This window comes from Onychomys torridus, chromosome 18, assembly GCF_903995425.1.
Source record: "Onychomys torridus chromosome 18, mOncTor1.1, whole genome shotgun sequence".
In the NCBI taxonomy this organism is placed as follows: Eukaryota; Metazoa; Chordata; class Mammalia; order Rodentia; family Cricetidae; genus Onychomys; species Onychomys torridus.
Window position 1 is genome coordinate 60,481,653 of NC_050460.1, and position 22,147 is coordinate 60,503,799.

The window sequence follows — 22,147 nt, forward strand, 5'->3', positions numbered from 1 at the left end:
CTGCACCTGTGCCAGACACAGGAACAAGGTGCCTCCTTCAGCATGGCCTGCTTGCTGGGAGTGTGCTCAATGCTTGCAGATGACAGGGTTACAGCCTCACTCTACTCCATCTCAACATCCACGTCTATCCTAGAGGTGGTTCTCAAAGTTCAAGCCACCAGCTCTGCTTTTTCTGATCATACTTCTGGTGTCAAGTCTAAGAACTCTTTGCCTAGCTCTACTTCCCCAAGTTCCTATTATTTCTGTTGTTTAATAGGAAGTCACAAGTGTTGAGCATCCTTACTCCCTAGCAATGAGTCACTAATGCCGACAGTGCCATGTCATTGGTACCCCTTGCTGTGAACAAGGCCCAGACCCTCAGCCACAGGCTGGAGTATGAAGTCACCTACATTCTTGATGCTGTGAGAAAAAACCAGTCAGGAACGAGAGCTATGGAGCATGAGCTCTGCTAGATCCTGGGCTTAGATGAGGTGGTACTGGCAGGGTGTAGAGGACACCTGTCCCCTCGACTGAGCCAGGCCAGGGATGGGCCAGGACCAAAAGCGCTTCTGATCCTTACTCAAAAGACAGGCATTTGAGAGACCACAAGGCCAAGTAGAACACAGCCATCTGTGGAACCTCAGGTGGTAAAGACTGAACCCACAACGAGAAATCAAAAGCAGTAGGGCTAAGGCCGATGCAATTTATCCATGATGATGAAGACCTGCTGAAGGCTGGAGTCCTCCAGGTACTCACAAAACCCAGAGAACACACCTCGCTGTGGGGCTCTGAGTTCATGTGAATCCGGGAGAGGCTCCGGCTGGAAGGGCAGACAGTATGGGTGCCCTGACAAAGGATGCTGGCACTGCCTGTGTCCTCAAAGCCCTTGCTCCTGGGTCGGACAGGAAGAAGGCACAGCAACTGGTGTCAGCACTGGGAGGGAGCTGCTTTGCTGATGACGCCCCGAGCCTGCTTCTAAGATTAGATCTGCACTCACAACACAAGTGGGCCAGACACCCTGCAGGAGCAGCCTGTCCCGCCAAGTCTTCAGACACCCATGAGAGGACTGAGCCCCCACCTCGGGAGGAAGCACAGATCAGTAAGATTGTTAAAGGGGGAACTAGTCAGAAACTAGAAGACTAGGAAGGTAACCTTCGGGCAGGGTTTAAGTCACACACAAAAAGACACAAAGAAACAAAGCATGGGCTTTACTCACTAAATTGTCAGTTTCTGGATCTTCACAGAAGAAGGGCTTCCCATCCTTCTCCTGCTTCCTGACAAAGTTCTCAATGTCCACATCAAAGCTGGCAGACGTCGTGCCTTCTGAGCCCTGCGTGGACTGCTCACATTTCTCAAACAACAAAGCTAGTAATGGAAATAGCGGGTGCCTGCAGGGAAAGAGAGAAAAGGTGTGCCACATCTCTCCAGGAAGGCTTTGGGATGTGTGCACCAATGAGCCTCCACCCCAGTTTAGACAGGGAGCCATTACACAGGCCAGGTTGGCTTCTAATTGGAGTCTCCTGCCTCAGCCTCCAAGTACTGAAGTTATAGTTGTCTGGCCTATATGAATGATTTTAAACAGTCCATTACTTGTTTTCATATTTTATTTTATTTATTTATTCCATGTATGCGCACTATGAACACGCCCGGTGCCCATGGAGGTCAGAATAAGGCATCAGATCTCCTGGGAACTGAAGCTGGGTCCTTTGGAAGAGCAGTCACACATTTCCACCCTGAGCCATCTCTCTTAATCCGTCTGTGACTTGTTTTTAACTTGTTTATATTGCATGGCGACTCTGAGTGGAAGTGTTTCATGAAGTATTTATTTTATTTTATCTTGTTTTTTGAGACAGGGTTTCCCTGTGTAGCTTTGGAGGCTGTCCTGGAACTCACTCTGTAGACCAGGCTGGCCTTGAACTCACAGAGATCCGCCTGACTCTGCCTCCCATGTGCTGGAATTAAAGGCTTGTGCCACCACCACCCAACAGAATATTTTTAATTGGATTAATTTTAAGCTATGTGAAAATAATTTTTCAAAACTCCTGATCTTTTCATTATTTTTTTTCTTATTTGTTTGCTATTTCTTTTATGACAGAGGGTCTCACCGCAGTCCTTGCTGGCCTCGTTCACACTCCTCTTGCCCCGCCAAGGTGTGGGATTACAGCATGTACCACCACACCTGTATTTAAATTTTTTAAAGATTTATTTATTTATTATATATACAGTGTTCTGCTTGTATGCCAGAAGAGGGCACCAGATCTCATTACATTACAGACGGTTGTGAGCCACCATGTGGTTGCTGGGAATTGAACTTATGACCTCTGGAAGAACAGCCAGTGCTCTTAACCGCTGAGCCATCTCTCCAGCCTTAAATTTTTATCTGGAACTATCCAACAGTAAAAATAGACCATTCTTGGTGCTCAGACCCTTATGTGTGTGTCTAGTCACATCAGGACCCCAAACCTCCTCTTTTCTCCCTTTGGTGCACCCTGCTGGCATCCCTAGCCCAGCAGGGGTCACCATCACCAAGTTTTCTTTTGGTGTTACATAGAAGCAATCATACAAATGCAAGAAGCCTTCTGAGACAGCTGGGATTCACGTAAGACGCAGCATGCAGCCATGTTCCTTCCTTTGAATGCTGAGTGGCACACACTGCATGAATCCACTACTCTATGAGAAACATATAGGCTGTTTCTAGTCTGACAAGCCTGACTGAAGCTTCTAGAACACAGTGTACAGCTAACGTGCATCTACATACCTGTTCAGAGTGCACTAACAGTCCAAAGGAGAAAGAACAGCCGGGCGGGCGGTGGTGGCGCACCTTTGATCCTAGCACTAGGGAGGCAGAGGCAGGCTGATCTCTATGAGTTCAAGGGCAGCTCCAATTACAAAGGAAGTGCCAGGCCAGGCCAAGCCTATAAAGAGAGAACCTGTCTCAAAAAAAAAAAAAAAAAAAAAAAAAAAAAAAAAAAAAAAAGATGCAGCAACCCAAATAGATAACTGTGGTATATACACAACGAAATTCTATTCAGCCTCAAAAAGTCCCAGCAGGTTCTATATTACAGATTATTTTATGTGGAAGAAGCCAGTCAAGAAAAGAAAACCAAGGAGATATCATGTAACTGAAGTGAGTGACCTCATTCAGGAGATACCTAAGTAGCTGAGGTCCAGACAGCAGGACATGACCTCACTCAGGAGACATCTAGGTGCTGAGGTCTACAGAATAAAAAAAAATGACGATTTCTAGAGCTGCACATGTGGAGGTCAGGGGACTACTTTGTAGAGTTCTCTCCACTTTCTGTGGGTTCCAGAAATCAAACTCGGGTCCTCATGTTTTACATGACAAGTGCTTTCCTTGCCGACCCATCTCAAGGCCCCTTTCCCTTTGAGAGTTGTTATATAGCCCAGACTGGCCCAGACTGGCTTTGGATTCTCCATCCTCAGTGCTGACATTCCAAGTGTGCACCACCATGCCTGGCCTGAAGATTTTCTGAAAGGTTACCCAACATGGAGATTTATATTATAAAAACCTTTTCTCTGCTTATTAGAAGTAGCATCTCTGAAAAGATTTCCCCAATTGGGATATCCCAATTGCAATATCCCAATGGTCCCTCCCCGCTCAGACTAGGTCCCAGCACTGGGCTCCACCTCACTGTCTGCATTCTCCCTGGTTCTCTGAGAACCACATCTTCCACACCCAGGCACTACCTATAAATGGCCTGCTTGTCGGCGTCCATTGGGGTTTGAGACTCCGTGGGAGGAGAACTCACTCCTTCTGCATCCGGGTCAGAGCAGTTGGGATCTTGCTCTGTTTTTAACTCCGTTACCACCTGCATCTATAAAAGGAGATACTTGGTTACAAAATACAAAACAAAAAGTCTACTTACCCTAGAGCTGGAGGATTATATAACTGCCAATAGCAACACAAAGAACTCTAGCAGCAAAACTCCTTTTTTTTTTTTTTTTTTATCTTTTTCTCTTACCTTCTATCAGTAGACAACATAAAGGCCAAATTTCTAACTCGTTAAGAATTGAGATGATCGAAAAACAAAAACAAAAACAAAAACAAAAAAACAAAAATGACTTGAGATGATGCTGGGCAGTGGTGGCATACACCTTTAAACCCAGTACTCAGAAGGATCTCTGTGAGTTCAAGGCCAGCCTGGTCTACAGAGCAGATGCCAGGCCAGCTAAGACTGTTACTAATAGAAACTCTGTCTCAAAAAACTACACACACATACATACACACACACATGCATACACATACATACACACACAAACACACACACACACACACACATACACACACATACATACACACACACATACACACACACATACATACACACACACATACACACACACATACACACACATACAGACACATACATACACACACATACATACACACATATACACACACAACAATAAAAAGAACTGAGTATTTTAAGCCATCACTACGAATTCTGATAGCAAGTGCACAGTGCAAGCTGACTTTTCTAGCCACACAGCTCCCAATTAGTAACTTAGGAGGGTGAACAGAAGTTTGTGTTCTTAATTCGTACACAAACAACTCAAATGCAATGCTACAACTTTGTGGCAGGGTTCAAGTTCTCCCACACCTGCCCTACACCATTATGCAAATAAGAACGTGGGCTGGGGACATAGCTCATGTGCAACATCCTTCCTAGATCTGATCCCCAGCACACACTCATATGCACATAATGTTTTGTAAGACTTTTAAGTGTGTGTGTGTGTGTGTGTGTGTGTGTGTGTGTGTGTATGCACATGAGTGCAGAGGCCCATGGAGGCCATAAGAGAGCATCAGACCCCCTGGAGCTAGAGTTATAAGTGGCTGTAAACCATACAATGTGGGTTCTAGGAAGCAAACTCCAGCCCTCTGCAAGAACAGTATGAGCTCCTAAACAGTAAGCCATCTCTCTGATTCCAATACACAATTTTTCAAAAGGTTACTTTATTTAGAAAGTAAAGAGCAGAAGTGTTTACTGGGGTTGTAACATTTCCACTGTGTTAAACAAGCTATGTATCTGTGACTCAGGTAAAATGTATTTAAGTCCTTAATGAAATGCTGATTACCCCTCCCCTAAACTTACTGCTATAACTTCAAACTGTCCTTAAGAAGAAGCCACCCTGAGGGAGCACTAACCAGGTGTGTCCCACTCCCCCTCCCCACAAAGATCCACCTGCCTCACTTCCTGAGTGCTGGGATGAAAGGCATGCGCCACTGTCTGGCATTTTACAAAATAATCTTCTTTAAAAAAAAGATTTATTTATTTTATATATATGAGTGTTCTATCTGCATGTACAACTTTATGCCATACGGGGAAATAAAATCATACGAGTCCTATCATTTTATCTTGATTTACTTATATTTTTTAAATATGTAGATATGTGGGGGTGGGGGATACATACATACATGCATGAGTACGGGTGCTCTTGAGGTCTAAAAGAGGACACTGGATACACGGGAGCTGGAGTTACAGGCAGTTGTGGGCTGCCAGGAGTCCTGGGAACTGAACTCAGATGCTCTGTAAGAGTATTCAGTTGTAACGAATGCTGTGTTGTCTCTCCAGACCCAGGGTTCCTACTTGTGATCTCACACTCGGGAGGTTGAGGCAGGTCTGGCATAACTTCAAGGCTAGACTGGCCTACAGCATGAAACCCTGTCTCACAAAACACAGACAGGGCTAGCCCGATGGCTCAGTAGGTAAAGGCACTTGCTGCCAAGATTGATAACCTGAGTTCAGACCCTGGCACCTACGCAGTGGAGGGAGAGCTGACTTGAGCCAGTTGCCTCTGACCTCCACCAATGCATTACGGCACAGATGCACCTACATACGACAAACGAACAAACATTAAATATAAAAAAAACACAGCTAGGCACATGGTGTACACTTGTGTCCTGGCACTCAGGACACCAAAACAGGTGGATTGTGAGTTCAAGGCCAGTCTAGGCTATGCAGAAAGACCGTCTCAAAACCAAACAACCAAACCTCTAGGACACCCAGCTTAAGGGGCCCAGCTACGGCAAGGTGGTTGTCAAGCTTGAGACCCTGGACGCAACCACAGTGTTGCAAACAGACAAACACCCACCCATCTTTTCTTTCCTTTTTTCTTCCCTGTGCTAGAGATCAACCCAAATGCTCACAATGCTAGGCAAGTGTCCAGTTTGGGGTTTTGTTTGTTTTGTTTCTCTGTGTCGCCGTGGCTGTCCTGGAACTCTGTAGAGCAGGCGGGCAGCAAACCCTGAGATCCTCCTACCTCTGCCTCCTCTCCTGAGTGCTGGGATTAAAGGCATGCACCGCCACCCCCCCTCAAAGTGCCCAGTTTTTAATCCCCAGCACCACATGCTTGCGTGCACACTTGCATTCGTGGCTGGGCAGGAGGCGGTGTCACTTATAGAGCAAGCATGAGCAGTTGATAGCACTGAGCTCTGGTATGTAATGGATGCCTAGTACATTTCGAGGTGGATGTGTGAGCTCACGGAAACTAAGCATTCACACAGAGTACTGTCCACATTTAGTGTCGGGGTGCCTGGCAATGGTCAGGATGCAGAATAAAGGTCAGGCCCTTACTTGCTGTCCATCTTGATAGCTGTCTATACTTAACGTCTGTGTAGCCATCATGGTTGAGGAGGGTTCACTCCAGACATCAGATCATCTTGAGTCAGAAGTGAGTGGTGTCTAGGAAAACAGGAGCAGAAGAGCACTGGTTAACACTTCTTGGCACTTCTTGTCTTGTATCCCACAGCATCTGTAACTTCTAAAAACTGTGTATTTTTATACAGAGAGGGGCAATCCCTCAACTCCAGGCCAAATCCACCCTGGCAGCATCACACTTGCTTGGCAGTCACTCATCTTTCTAAGCTGGGCCCCAACCTGCTATGATATAGCCAACCACACTCCTTCATCCCCTCACAAGGAGCCAGATAATACTGTCACATACAGGATGGGGGGGGGGGGGTGGACACCAGAAGCACAGGAGTTCACCTAGAGAGACCCAGCCTTCCTTGAGTACATGGCAGTGGCAGGCAGGATAGGAGACTAGTAGGAGAGACACCACACCAGGAGCATGACGAGAAAAGGAGAGGTATGGAGGGGTTCCCAGAATGTGTGGGCAGAGCAGGCCTCTCCAGGAAAGGGCCGTCTAAGAAAGGCTTGATAACTTGCGAGACTGGGGAGAAAAGAAATGGCTGGTGCCAAATGACAATGACGTGCCCCACAGGGCAGATGGCACTCTGACGTATCTGTGGGGGGGGGGCACAAATAAGTAAGCAATGGGCATTTGCTTACTGAAGACAGAAACTCTCAAAATCATGCTGCTGGGCTGGAATGATGACCAGGGACCTGACAAGCATGGGAGGTGGAGGGGTATGTTGCAGCATGGCAACACGGGTGAGCCCCAGCTGGCCTAGACCAGCATGCAGGAGCTTGCCCAGATAGTCACTCCAAGAGCAAGGGCAGGTACATCACTTGGTCTGCACTAGCAGAACCAGCTAAGGGTCACCAAGGGAAGTACACTATACTCTAGACTGCACAAAACAGAAGCACATACAGCTGGAGCAGGGCGTGCCACGGGCAGGAATGAGCCGCATGTCTTTGAGACAGCTTTAAGAATGGTATCTATCCTACCAACAGTGTAGTGACAGCAATAGCTGGGCCACCTCCTGAGCATATGATAGCCCCCAGGGGTTCTCAGATGACACCCACTTTATATCTTACAAGTCAGAATAATGGGGCCAAGGCCACAGAGCTGACCAAAAGGGGAGCTAGACTCACCTCAGCATCATCGTACTGAGGCTGTCCCCAAGTACCAGAGCTTTTCATAAGCCCAGGAGCTGGCACGTGAGGAAGGAGCTAACACATAAGTTCCTGGCATATGAGGACAAATGGCTTGGGGGTAGACACAGACTACTGACAAACACTGGCAAGTCAGTGTCAGGAGTGATGAGGAACATGAGCAAGGCTGGGGTAGAGGATGACTGAGGCTCAGCAAGGCACCTTAGAGGAGAGGTCTGCCCAGTGAAGTAGTAGTAGGCTACCTACCACCCCTGTGCAGAAGGAAGCAGGAGACAAGATGGCTGAACAGAGTGGACAAGATGGTAGGGCTATGATTGATCAGGTGAGTTTGTGGCTACAGTGAGGACAGCAAGTCAGTGGACAGAAACCCACACCAGGTGTGAGCAGTGGTTGACTCATGCTCTGACCACATGGACAGACCAGACTGCATGGCTGAGGGGCCCAGGGGCCAAGGTGGGGAGCTACAGGCACAAGAGTCAGAGGAGGTAAGCCAGGGACCTGCAGATGAACTAAAGGAGCAGGGATGGGTCCAAGCTTCCCACCTGAGCACCTGGAAGAATAGAGCTGCAGGTCCTGAGGTGAGCAAACAGCTAAGAACAGTTCCTCGGCTTGGGAGGGAAATAAGGCAGGACATCTCAGGCTGCAGGCGAGTCTCAGATACCTTCTTGGACACTGAGCAGAGGAGCCTGGGCTGGAATCACTTGGTCATCATCAGGGTACAGTAGGTACACATGGAGATGAGCTGAGTCCTCCACAAGACACGTCCCACTCTAACCCAGCACCTGAACATGGACCAGATGTAGAAACAGGGTCTTACAGATGGAATGACTCTGGACTTGGGATGGAGCAACTGGCTGTCTATTTAAGAGGAGAGGGGAAGATCTGAGATACACAAAGAGGTTAACCATGGGAAGATAGAGGCACACACTGTAGTAATACACCCTTAAGCCCAGGAAGCCGAAGCAGGGTCACCAGAAGCTAGAAGAGGCAAGGAAAGACCACAGATCCTTAGATCCTCCAGAGAGTGTAGCCCTGTCTATCTATACCTTGATCATGGATTTCCAGAACCATGAAAGAATTCATTTCTGGGGGTGGTAGAGATTAAATCCAGGGCCTCACACATGCTAGGTGAGCAATCTACTGTTTAGTATACCCAGTGTGAGGTAATCTGGCACAGCAGCCCTAGTCAAAAATACACATAAATGCACAATGTAAAGCCAACAGACTGGAGGAGACCAAAAGGAAGAGAGAAGATGGTGTGCTGGGGGATAGCCTGGGGGTCATGTCGGGACACAGCATGACATGAGAAGCAGAACAGAACTGCTTACACACATAAAAGAGGGAGCCATGGGGAGTGAGTGCCAACCATGTTAGGACATCCTCAGGATCAGGAAGAGGGGGGCTGGGTCAGCGGCTGGTGAACAGAAGGTCTGTGGGGGAAACAAGAACCATGGCCTCAGACTCTGGCCAGGAGTGACGGTACCGGCACAGCACACTCCTAAGAGCTGTCTGTGCGAGCGTGGGAAAACACTTCCCTAGCAGTGGCACTATAGGCCGCCGCTCAGAAGACAGGAGTGAGTGCAGTGAGAAAACCAAGTTCAGCACTTTTGTTTTTCTGGTTTTGGAGACAGGGTCTCACTATGTAGCTCTAGCTGTCCTAGAACTCACTTTGTAGATCAGGCTGGCCTTGGAACTCACAGAGATTCACCTGCCTCTACCTCCCAAGTGCTGGGATTAAAGTCAGGCCTCACCCACTATGCCCAGCCTCTGAATTAAAAATCTTAACACTGTTAAATCTTCTAAATCTGTGTGCTCCCCCCACCCAGGACCTCATTCTGGACAGAGACCCACACATCTCCAACTCGATCCAGAGCATCTCCTCATGGCTTTTGGTGACTCAACTCTGGTTCTCCTCCAAATCCGGCCTTCTCTTCAGTTCTGCTTCTACCTGCCCCTCCACCCTCAGTGCTGGCCCAGCAGCCTCCTCAGACTTCCATCTCCTGCAGCTGCCGGAGCCCAATCCGGCCTTGCTCCAAACCATTCTCCAGGCTTTCTAAAATGCAAATCTGGTCATATGACTAGCCTCATAAGGTGCTTCTACCCAAGCCCATCCTAGGCACCAGCCCACCTCCCTAGCACCAAGAGTATATATACACACCCTCAAACCAAGCACCTCTCTCCCCCTGCAACACACTCACCACAGATCCTCCCCCTCCCTAGAAGCTCTGCCCACCCTCTTTCCCCTTCTGTAGGCCCGGCTAGCTATGAGTACCTTTATCACCCATACCACCTTCCTCCTGGGTCTTGCCTAGGGACCAAGAAGCCCACAGAGAGCCCGGGAAACAATGATCTTCAACCATCAGTAAACTGGAGGAATAAGTCTCTAAAGGGGTGAGGTGCGTAAGATATAAAAGTAATTTTAAAGATTAATTTAGTTATTTTAGTGTATGTATGCATTCCTGTGTGAGTTCATGTGCACCATGTAGAGGCCAAAGGATGCTGAATCTCCAGAAACTGGAGTTCCAGGAGGCTGTAAGAAGCCAGTACTGAGGGACAGGGAACTGAATTTGGGTCAAGTGCCCTCAACTACTGAACAATCTCTCCAGCCTTATAAAAAGTTGTTGCAGCCGGGCGGTGGCATACGCCTGTAATCCCAACACTCAGGAGGCAGAGGCAGGTGGATCTCTGTGAGTTCGAGGCCAGCCTGGTCTACAGAGCTAGTCCAGGACAGGCACCATAAGCTACAGAGAAACCCTGTCTCAAAAAACAAACAAACAAACAAACAAAAACAAAAAACAAAAAAAAAGTTGTTGTTTGGGTTTTTGTTTGTTTTGTTTTGTTTTGTTTTGTTTTTGTTTTAGACAGAGTCTCTCTACATACCCCTGACTGTCCTAGAACCCATCATGTAGACGAGGCTGGCCTAGAACTCATAGAGATCTGTCTGACTCTGAGTACTTGCCACCATGGCAGGCCTCTTATAAAAGTATTTTAAATGCCACCACACCCAGCCCTTTTTTGTTTGTTTGTTTGTTTGTTTGTTTGTTTTTCAAGACAGGGTTTCTCTGCGTAGCTCTGGAGCCTGTCCTGGAACTTGCTCTCCACCAGCTTCACCAGGCTGGCCTCAAACTCAGAGATCCGCCTGCCTCTGCCTCCCAACGCTGGGATTACAGGCGTGTGCCACCCCGCCAGGCCACACCCAGCCTCTTATAAAACAAGTATTTTAAACAATTTACATTCAAACAATAGCTAAACTAAGGAGCCACTGGAATCCCTTACACTGATAACCTCCTTCCCTGGCCCTGCTGAGTGGAAGGGAACTCTGCTGTGAATGCCACTAAGGCGTATCTTCCAGGGTAGCAACAGTCTGTTGATGGTTCGACATCAGCATCAGATCAGTCTAGAAGTGACTGTGCCAGAGACTCAGTGCTGGTCCTGTACTGCTTCCAGACAGCTCTCACAGGACACTTCTTCCCATGCAGCACCTGGAGGGAAAGTGACACACCGCAAAGGTGCTGTCCTGTAGGAGATAGTTTTCCAGGTCTCCCTGAGGAACCTTCCTGGGCAAATCTGGCTCAAGGGGATAGCCAATGAACACATCTGAGAAGCCAGGGTCAGTGTAACAACCCAGAGACTTAGTGTCTCCATGCCCGTGATCCAGAACAGAGTACTGGGGACCCTCCCAAAGCAAATGCCCACAGTCCCAGAACACAGCATGTGCGCTTGTGATTGCACTCGGTGACACATCCAGATCAAACAGAATGGTAGCACATGGGGAGCTCTGTGAGTTCCAGGCCAGCCAGAAGGTACATAGTAAAACCTCGTTTCAAAAAAACAAACCCAAAACAACAAAACCTACAAAGAACATCAAAATAATCTGCTGGGCATTAAAGCTGTGCTATGGTTCAAATGTGTTCTTCAAAAGTTCTCATGCTAGGGAGCTGGAGAGATGGTTCAGTGGTTAAGAGCACTGGATGTTCTTCCAAAGGACCTGCATTTAGCTCCCAGCACCTATATGGAGGCTCACAGTCACCTATCACTCCAGGTCCAGAATTCAATATTCTGATGCCTTCTTCTAGTCCCCTTGGGCACTGTAGGTATTTAGTACACATGCATATATTTAAGACACTTATACACATAAAATAACAATAAATAAATCTAGTCAGGTGTGGTGGCATATGCCTTTAATACCAGCATTCGGGAAGCAGAGGCAGATGGATCTTTGTGAGTTCGAGGCCAGCCTGGTCTACAGAGTAAGTTCCAGGACAGGCTCCAAAGCTACACAGAGAAACCCTGTCTCGAAAAACCAAAAACAAACAAAGAAACAAACAAAAAACCCAACCCCCCCAAAAAAATGTATTTTACTCTTATTACATATATTTCTTTTATGTGTATGAGTATATAGGTGGACCATGTGTGTGCACTGCCCGTGAAGGTCAGAAGATAGCATTGGATCCCCTGGAACTGGAGTTACAGATGGTTGGGAGCCACCAGCTGGGCACTGGAATTGAAACGAGGTCCTCTGCAAGAGCAACAAGTGTTTTTTTTTGTTGTTTTGTTTTTTTTATTTTGTTTTTTGAGACAGGTTTTCTCTGTAGCTTTGGAGCCTGTCCTGGACTAGCTTTGTAGACCAGGCTAGCCTCAATCCCTGCCTCTGCCTCCCGAGTGCCAGGATTACAGATGTGCGCCACCACCGCCCAGCGCAACAAGTGTTCTTAACTACTGAGCCACCACACCAGCCCATGAAATATTTTCCTTTTTTCTTTTTTCATTTTTCTTCCCTGAGACAGGGTTTCAGTGTGTAGCTTTGGAGTCTGTCCTGGATCTTGCTCTGTAGACCATGCTGGCCTCGAACTCAGAGATCCACCTGCCTCTACCTTCCGAGTGCTGGGATTAAAGGTGTGCACCACCACCATCCGACAGAGTATTTTTTTCTCTACAGTAGTTCTCAACATAAGAAACTTGGATATAATCTATTGTTCTAGCCTCCACGGATACCTGCACTCATGTGCACATACCTAACACACATTTGAAAAACAATAAAAGTAAATCTTTAAGTGATGTGCTTGGGTATCGATTGACAAGGATGAACTTGTAATGGGGTTTTATCAACTGGATTAAATTAAGAAATGCTTAGGAATTCAGTGAGGGAAGGGAGAAGTAATAAGGGGTAGGACACCCCTGTACAGCAGGGGCACCATTTCATGGGCTAGGTCTCAGATGGAACGAAATAGGAAAAAAGAGAAAGGGAGCTGAGCACAAATCCCCTACCCCCTATTTGTTTGTGTTTTGAGACAGGGTCTCTCTATGTAGTCCTGGCTGTCCTAGAACTCAATATGTAGACCAGGCTGGCCTCGAATTCACAGAGACCCACCTGTCTCCCGAGTGCTGGAATTAAAGGCTTGTGCCACCGTCACTCATCTGTTTCCTGATCCTCCCAGAGATGAGCAAGCAGCCTCCATGTTTTCCCCACCACGGGTGGATTGTACCCTTAAACTGTGAGTCAAAACTCCTCCCTTAAATTACTTCTTGTCAAGTATTGATGAAGCAGTGAGAAAGCCCTGCAGCCCCTAAGTGCGGAAGCCATCAAACCTGTGACAGTCCCCTAGGCCTGGGAGCAAATGTCACAAAACTGAGAAGGACTCCTCTTAGGCTCTAAGGATGAGCCCTTGATTTTATGAGCAACCTTCCTAAGACTGTGAGGAAGCTTCCCTGATTCTATATAACCCACTAATTCTGTGGGCTATTTCCTCCAAGTCTATAAGAAAGCCCACAAGGCTACAAGGAAGTGCCAGCTCACATGGAACCTCTACAGGTTAAGTGCTCTGGCCAACATCCCTCCTTACACTACAGCTCACAGCTACACCTGGCAGACTTAAGAAAATGTCCCTAGCCGGGTATGGTGGGTACACCTTTAATTCTAGCACTCAGGAGGCAGAGACTGGAGGATCTCTGTAAGGCCAGCATAGTCTACATACTAGGACTGTCAGAACTACATGGAGAGACCTTGGAACAAGAAAGAAGATGAAGACAAAGGAGGAGGAGGAGAAGGGGAAGGGAGAGGGAGGGAGGAGGGAGGGAGGGAGGGAGGGGGGGAGGGAGGGAGGGAGGGAAGGAGAGAGGGAGGGAGGGAGGGAGAGAGGGAGGGAGGGAGGGAGGGAGGGAGAGGGAGAAGGAGAAGGAGAAAGAGAAGGAGGAGAAGGAGAAGAAATTATGTCCCTAACAGACTTCATCTATTATCAAGTCACCCTAGCCCCCAAGCTGAGGACCCAAACATCATGGACATGCAGGGTGTTTCCTATGACTTTTCTAACTCTAGCCTACAGAAAGCATGCATATGATAAAATGGTTGTTCTATGCCACTAGATTTATACCAGAAATAACCAGATACTTTAGAAATCGATGAAGTTCATGGTCTAAGGTTAACCAGCTTCCTGAGGTCACTCTATCCAGCTCTAAGGTCCTTCAGTTTCTTCTTCTATGTAATAATATAGAGTTCACAAGGAAATCAGGAAAGAATTCTGTAACTTGATCAACTCTGGTGCCTGTTAAGTTTCAACAATTCAATTCATGTACCATGGTGTTTTTCAAACTGAGTCAGCTAGACAGTTAGGAAGAGACTGAGCAAAGAAACCCTGGGAATCTGCGTGGGGTTTGGACATGAAGTATCCTTCTCTAAAGGACCATGTGTTTTGATCCTTAGCTGGTGACTCTATTGACAGACAGCTGGGTGATGAGGGCACTAAGTTCATCAATGGTTAACATATTGAATTCATAATGAATAGGCTATACAAAGGTGGGGCCTTGTTGGAGGAGCAGGGCGTTGTTGCAGTGTGCCTAGAGGCATACCTTTAAATGATTTAGCTAGCCTTATCCTTTTCTGCCTCTCTGCTTACTGGTTGCCATGAGATGATCAGGCATCCTGTCATGACCTGCCATGATGTTTGTCTTGCCATTGGCCTAAAAGCTATGACAGCCAACCATGGACTGAAACCTCTGAGTCTGAGTCAAAAGTCATCCTTCCTCTTATAAGCCGGGTATAGTGTCTGCTGCAGTGATGACAACCCCTGACAGAGAGAACTGGCACCAAGAAGCTGGTGCATTACTCTGACTACCTGATCATGTGGTTCATAAGCCTCTGGAACTTGTTTGTGGGAGGATTTTTGGGAAAGTTTCAAGATGAGAGTTAAAAGCTCTTAACTGCTTCAGGCTGAATGGTTATCAGGAATGTGGACAGTAAATATTGTATGTTTGCAAGGTTTCTGACAGGAATAAGAATTCCACTGAGAATTGGACTAGAGGCCATTTGTGTACATTCTGGCAAAGAACTTGCCTACATCTTGTCTACAATGAATTGTGTGGGGCTGAACTGAAAGCAGATGGCCTAATGAACCTTATGGATGTGCTTATTGGTGGGTACTTTTAGACAAGTTTACAGTAAAAACTGTGAGTAAAGAGCAAAAGAGAAAGATTTAGAAAAAACAGGTTAGACACAAAAGGAGCTCACTTAGAATTATAGACAAGAGCTGGGTGGTGGTGGCACACACCTTTAATTCCAGCACTCTGGAGGCAGAGGCAGGCAGATCTCTGCAAGTTCAAGGCCAGCCTGGTCTACAGAGTGAGTTCCAGGACAGCCATGACTGTTATATAGAGAAACCTTGTCTCAGAAAACCGGGGGGAAAAAAAAATTACAGACAAGAACACAACTGTAGAAATGACTAGAGACATTAAAAAAGAAGCCAAGCACTTTGCATCAGGACAATAACAAAGATGCCATGAGGACATCTCAGGAATTTGCCAGGCCCCAGGAACCCCTAGGGTTAAGGCTGTAAAGACAAACATTCATTTGACTAAGAACAGAGTGCTTCTGGGAATTTGCTGTTCTCCATATGAATCAAGCTTTGCAACCTGACAAATACAAGGTTTAGAGTCTTGCTGTGTCTTATACCCAGTTTTCAAAGGAAGGTAAAGTGTGACAGGGTGGAGTCCCTGCAGGTAGACTTGAGGGAAGTGTGAAACTCTGAGCACTAACTGACATTGGAAGGGAGACCCTATGATGTGGGAGAAATTGATGATGTAGAATTTCTGCAGGGGAAAGCTACAAACAATAAGTGGAACCAGCTTGAGGAGGAGGAAATGCAAACAGCCAGATCACAGTGTGGGGGCTGCCTAAGCCCTTTCAAGGGCCCATCAGGACATCAGGAGTCTAGATATGGCACATATCTAGTTTAGTGTTCGCTCTACTAGCTTTCAGTCCTGCTTTGATCCCAAGTCTTTTGTTTTGGTTTTGGTTTGGTTTGTTTTTGTTTTGATCCCAAGTCTTTAAAGAGACTCCTGAAATTTCAGCCTGACACCAACATACCTGTCGAGACCTTCTAGGGATTTTTCTGTCAGCCATGAGAGGAAGACCATCATTCTGGGCATATCCGATGATGGCTGGACCTTGGTTTTCCCTCCCTCCCCACTCTCTGGCCCCAACCAGTCCCTTCAGGTTTCTTGCAGGCTCCTTAGTATTTTCTCCAGGCCTCCACATGCTCAGCTTCCACTTGTGTTGTGTTGAGACGGGCTTCACTCCCACCCCTCCACAGTCAGCTCATGGCGTGAGTCACCCCGTCCCTCCCTTCCAGTCCTTACCACAGTTGTAATAGTTCTTCTGACGAGGCACTGATGAGCATTTCCTTCCTTGCAGGCACAAACTTCTGGACATTCCAGACAGGAGCTTTAGTTGTTTCCATTCATCCCCACACCCCCAGGCACTATCACAATGCTGGGTACACAGCAGAGCTCAATTATTTAGAAAGTGAGTCCTAAAGTCTGTACAACATAGGAATGACCTGTTCTACGAAGGTGCCACAGAACTCACTCATCTGGGCCTGGAACCGTTCAAGATGCTCTACCTAGCCGGGTGGTGGTGGCGGCACACGCCTGTAATCCCAGCACTCGGGAGGCAGAGACAGAGGCAGGTGGATCTCTGTGAGTTTGAGGCTAGCCTGGTCTACAAAGTGAGTTCCAGGACAGCCTCCAAAGCTACAGAGAAACCCTGTCTCAAAAAACCAAAAAAAAAAAAAAAAAAAAAAAAAAAAAAAGATGCTCTAGAGGTCAGCTCAGATTCTGCTTTCATCCACAACCCACAGCTCTTCAAAGGCATTGCCATCAAGTAACTATGGTGTTCCTTTTTATCACCTTCAATCTATCTTCATATCTCCTTTTATAACTATTTTTCTCTAATTTCTTTGTAATCAAATTTAACAATCTGAAAATCAGATTTGTCCCCCTTTGGGTTAATTTTCTTATGTCTTAAACATGCTTCCTTTCTTAATTTTCTAGTGATTGCACTTGTGGAGTTGGTTTCCTGAGTACGAGCCCTACTTTATCCTGAAGGTGAGGATATGTAATGCAGTTATTCATTGGTAAATCAGAGAATAACTGCAGTCATTCATTTGTTCAGAGGCAGGAAACATTTTTGTTTTTTGAGACTGGGTCTTACTGTGTAACCCTAAATGGCCTCAAGTTCAGAGATCCCCTTGCCTTTGCCTGTTGAGTGCTAAGATTAAAGGTGTGTCCCATCTCACTGAGATAGTTTTTGACTCTCCTCTTTATTCCAAGAAATATACAGATACAGAAGGAAGAGATCCACATGCCTCTGCCTCCTGAGTGCTGGGATTAAAGGTGCGCGCCACCACTGCCTGGCTCAAAATTTCCATACAGGAATCTTTAGCCTCCTTTTCAAAGTTCAAACTACGTTGTGTTACTGTAGTCTCAGATTCTCATTCATGGAATTACTTGTTCAGGTTTACTTGTTTTTGAGAATGAGTCTCATAGCTGAAGAAAACCTTGAACCTCTGATGCAGCCTCTACTTCCTACAGCTGGAATTACAGGCAGATGTTACTATACTTGACCTCTCCTTCCAGTTTTGGGAGAGGGGTCTGTTTTTGAGACAAGATTTCACTGTGTGGCCCAGGCTAGCCTTGAACTCCCAGAAATCCTCTGATCTGTCTCTTAAATGCTGGAATTACAAGTGTGGTGCACCACACCTGGCTAGGATTTACTTTTCTGAAGCTGGAGATTTTCTTTTTATCCTAACACACAGCTAATTTTAAGTGTTTATGTGATGAAGACAATCTACATTTTATCTATTAGCCACAAATTTCTGTCCTTGTTTATCGGTTCATCTGTCATATTGTTTAAATCGTCAGAGACAATTTTGGCACCCAGGGGACATCTGGCAATGCCCAGAGACATTTCTGATGATTGAAGCATGTGGGATCCTGACAGTGACCTGGCTCGTGTCTTGCCCGACACTCTCACTCCCTTGATAACTTCTTGGTAACTGAGCTGCTGGGAGTCACATCTAGGAGATAGCTCTCTCTCAAGGAGATCTCTGTTCCTGTCTGTCTGCACGCATGAGTGCATGTGTGCACGCATGCACACACTTGTTAATTTATTTGCTATAATCAATCATGGTAAGGAGAATACAAGGCATATGAAATTTAACATTAGTAACTGATTCTCTGAGTGACAGTGGTCTTCACTGCTTTTCCCTTCTCTCTAGTACTGCGACCAGGAGTTTGACTTGTCTTGCCTGGCAGTTGCTCCGGGTAGGCTGAGTTTTCTACGTTTCCCATCTACTTGACAGTTTTAGATGTCTTATGTAGCCTGATCATTTAGCTTAAGCTGGAGCCCTTTCAAACTAACTGTGGTTCCTGATATTTTGGGTTTGTGTTGATTGGTTTTATGTTTCTCGATTCTCCTTCCTTAAAGTTTTCTGTTCAGTCATCCTGTATGTTGTGGTATATTCCCTGTCCTCACCAACTGGTTATTTTAACACTACAATACCTAAAGTCAACAGTTAACACTCTATCCTTGTTGGTTTCCATAACAACCTGTATTATCAGTTACACATAAACATGTTTACAAGCTAGGTGTGCAGGTGCTCACATACAGTCTAGCTGCCCAAGTAGCTGCTTCAGGAGGATTCCTTGCAGCCAGGGGTTCAAGATGAGCCTGAGCAATATGGAAGCGCATAGTGCTCTTCCAGAGGACAGAGGTTTGCTTCCCAGAACCTACATGGCAGTTCACAATCAGTGAACTACATGGCAATTCAAGTGGAAGACTCCACTTCCAGGAGATCCAGTGCCCTCTTTGACCTCCATAGACCCCAGACACACACGTGGTGCACATACATACAGGCAGGCAAAAACACTCATACACATAAAAATAAATCTTTAAAAATATCTTCTAAAACCAGGTGGTGGTGGCACATGCACTCGGGAGACAGACAGAGGCAAGTAGATCTCTTAAGTTTGAAGCCAGCCTGGTCTACAGAGTAAGTTCCAGGACAGCCACACAGCGAAACCCTGTCTTGAAAAACAGCAACAACAACAACAATCACTAAAATGTAGAAAAAAAGAGAACGTATTTGAAAAAAAAGAAAAAGCCTGAATCAGGCTGGGTAGACAGTCTGATGGGCAAAATGCCTACTATTCAAATTTGAGAACCCAAGTTCAGAACCTCAGCACCCATCTAAGGACCAGGTACAGTAACATGCATCTGTAACCCCAGCACTGGGGGAGAGAGGGGACGGGGGCGGGCGGGCATGTGGACAGCTTATTGGCCAGCCATTCTAGCTAAATCCATGAACTCTAGGTTAAGTGAGAGACCCTGTCTCTGAAAAGGTTTAAAAAAAATGGGGAAAAACACCTTGACTCCTCGTCTTTACCACATGTGGGATTTCATAGTTTGCTAACTCCTGGTGTAAATAAAGTATAGCTAACCAAAGAGAAACGTCTTTTTTTTCCCTTTTTATTTTTTGGAACAGGGTTTCTCTGTGTACTCCTGGTTGTCCCAGAATACTCCTCTTAACCCACTTAAAATGTTTACCAGCTCAGTTGGTGGTATCTCAAGCCATTGGATGGGCCCTATCTATCATCCTGGGTTCCTTTCTAGCTGCCACACCAAGACAGGACAACTTCCCCAGTCCTACCTACTGTCAAAGAGAGCCTTAACCACCCCAACCCAGAAAAGCCGGGTGTTCCAGGCAAGTTCAGTCCTAGTATCTGCAAAGAGCAACCAGCACTACAGAGGCAGACTTGACAGCAGAAGACTGAAGGCAGTTCCCAGCAGTGCCAGGCTGCCCTTCATTCCGCTGTTACTAACCCTCCTAAGAACTGATGGTCTTTGTCCAAGTTCAACCTGCTTTTTAATATACCTGCAAAGCCAGGGCATTCTAAGAACACTGGCCAAGGCCTGCTTTCAAAAGCACACCTTCTCCAGGAGCTTTTAAGGGAATTAACCACCTAGCATAAAGTCCAAGGAGTTTCGTTGTTTAAGAAGTCTCGGGTGACTGGGGCTCAAAAATCATAAATAGCCCGGTTCTTTTCCCCCCGGCACAGAGACAGTCAATAAGTAACTCATCTGAAGGAAGACATCTGCCAAGAAACCACTTTAGTTTTCAAACAAAGCTTGAGAAGGTGCCATTTAAAACTTAATATCCAAATAAAATCAGATATTAAATCCTATGAAAACAAACCTGTGCCAGGCACAGTGGCACACTTACAACCCCCACACTCAGACAGCTGGGCACATGGGAGGCTCAAAGGGAAAGATGAAGGGCTTGAAGCAAGCCCCACTCCACAGCAGAAACAAGATAAAAATCCACAGAATCAAATTAAAAACAGCAAATTTCCAATAACAAAGACATTTGTGTGTGTTAGTACAAGGTGTGAGTGCTGGTGTGTGGCTGCAGCCGGAGTGTGTAGAGGTCAGGGGACAATCTTGAGACACAGTCCTCACCGTCTATTTTTTTTGTTTGCTGCTGTATTTGCCAGGCAAGCTGGCCCATGCGCTTCCAGGAGTCTCGTTTCTCTCTGCCTTCCATCTTACAGGAGTGCTGGGATTACAGATGTGCTACCACATCAGGCTCTATATGGGTTCTTGGGTCACACTTGTTTAGCAAGCACTTTACCTGATATCTCCTTGGTCCTAACAAAAGGCATTTTATAGGTTTTAGAATCTGTTTTGACAGGCTGAGTTAGATGCTCTATCATAGCTATTAAATTCATTATCAAAACTTTAAGGCTACATGACTATCACTGGCGTAATGTCCTTGTTATTAGATCAGTGAAACGTCCTATGAGAGCTAGGTGCTAGAGCACAGTGGTAGTATGTGCTTAGCATTAGTGTCCCAGGTTCAATCCCTGGCACAAGGGAAGCAAAGGAAGAGTGGAAAATAGGGACCTTAACTCTTCCAAGCTAAGCACCCTTCCCTAGGACAATTGTTCTCCCCGGGCACTGCCCGTGCTGCTCAGAAACATCAACAGTGCACCAAGAAAGAGGCCCCACAGGGCCCTTCCTCCAGCAGCTGCTGCCTTTCCATAGCAGCGTCCTTGTCAACTTAGCTAGTACCATGTTGAGAGATCAGAGGAAAGAAAGCCAGTTTTCAGATGGAAAACACAATGTCAAAAGTCAAATGCTCAAAGGCCCTGGCACATTAGGCATAACCATCAGATATTTTTTTAAAAGTAAAGAAAAGAAAGTTGTGACACATTTTAAAATTAAATTTATTTCTTTATTGTATGTACAATGCCACAGCTAATGTGGAGGTTAAAGGTAACTTGTAGAAGTCAATTCTCTTCTTCCAGCATGTGGGATCTGGGACTGAACTCAGGTTGTCAGGCTTGGTGACAAAGGCCTTTCTTTACCAGCTGAGCCATCTCTCTGGCCCAACTTTAAAATTTTAAAATAAGAAACATTTATGTTAACATGCATAAAATTACATGATAATGCCAGATACAGAAGTAGTTCAACAATTTATACATAAAATGTATGTATATAATCTAGACTCAAAAGTGGGCAAACTTAAAAAGGAAATTTCTCCAAAGAAAACACACAAATGGCAAATAAACCCCAGAAAAGATGCTCAGCATCACCAATCACTAGAGAAATGTATTAAAACTCTAAAACGCCATCTCCCATCTCCCAGGATAACTACCAACAAAACAACAGCATAGAAAACTGGTGCTAAGTGTAGCTCCATGGTAGGGGCTTGCCCACTGTTCACCAAGCTCCGGGTTCTTGCCACAAAACAACCAAACCCCCCAAAGCCGGGATGCTGAGAAGCTGGAAACCTGGAGTAGAGCTCTGCCATTGTGGAAAAAGGCTTTAAACTGTAACTAACATAGCAGACAATCTACTTCTGAAACTCTATCAAAAGCACTCAGAGCAGAGCCTCAGATGTCCACACTCACGTTCGTGGCCACAGCATTCACAATAGCCAAAAGGCGGAAGGAACCGGGTGTTCAGGAATGGGTGGGTGACCAAATGCAGGGCATGTATAGGATGGATCTTTATC

General features: G+C 46.2%; 1 protein-coding gene across 3 annotated transcripts in view; it reads right to left on the minus strand.

Moving 5' to 3' along the window:
• The window catches only part of Pknox1 (PBX/knotted 1 homeobox 1), a 43,118-nt gene that overhangs the window by 17,801 nt on the left and 3,170 nt on the right, over positions 1-22,147 (minus strand). For 2 of the 3 annotated variants that reach the window (XM_036167861.1, XM_036167859.1), the window contains exons 2-4: positions 6,576-6,683; positions 3,688-3,815; positions 1,196-1,367 (exon numbers count right to left, since the gene is read on the minus strand). In XM_036167861.1, coding sequence (XP_036023754.1) covers positions 1,196-1,367; positions 3,688-3,815; positions 6,576-6,626 — 351 coding nt within the window. In that variant the 5' untranslated portion in view covers positions 6,627-6,683. Of the gene's footprint in view, positions 1-1,195; positions 1,368-3,687; positions 3,816-6,575; positions 6,684-8,341; positions 8,582-22,147 lie in introns of all 3 variants that reach the window. The other variant, XM_036167860.1, reaches the window with a different exon arrangement.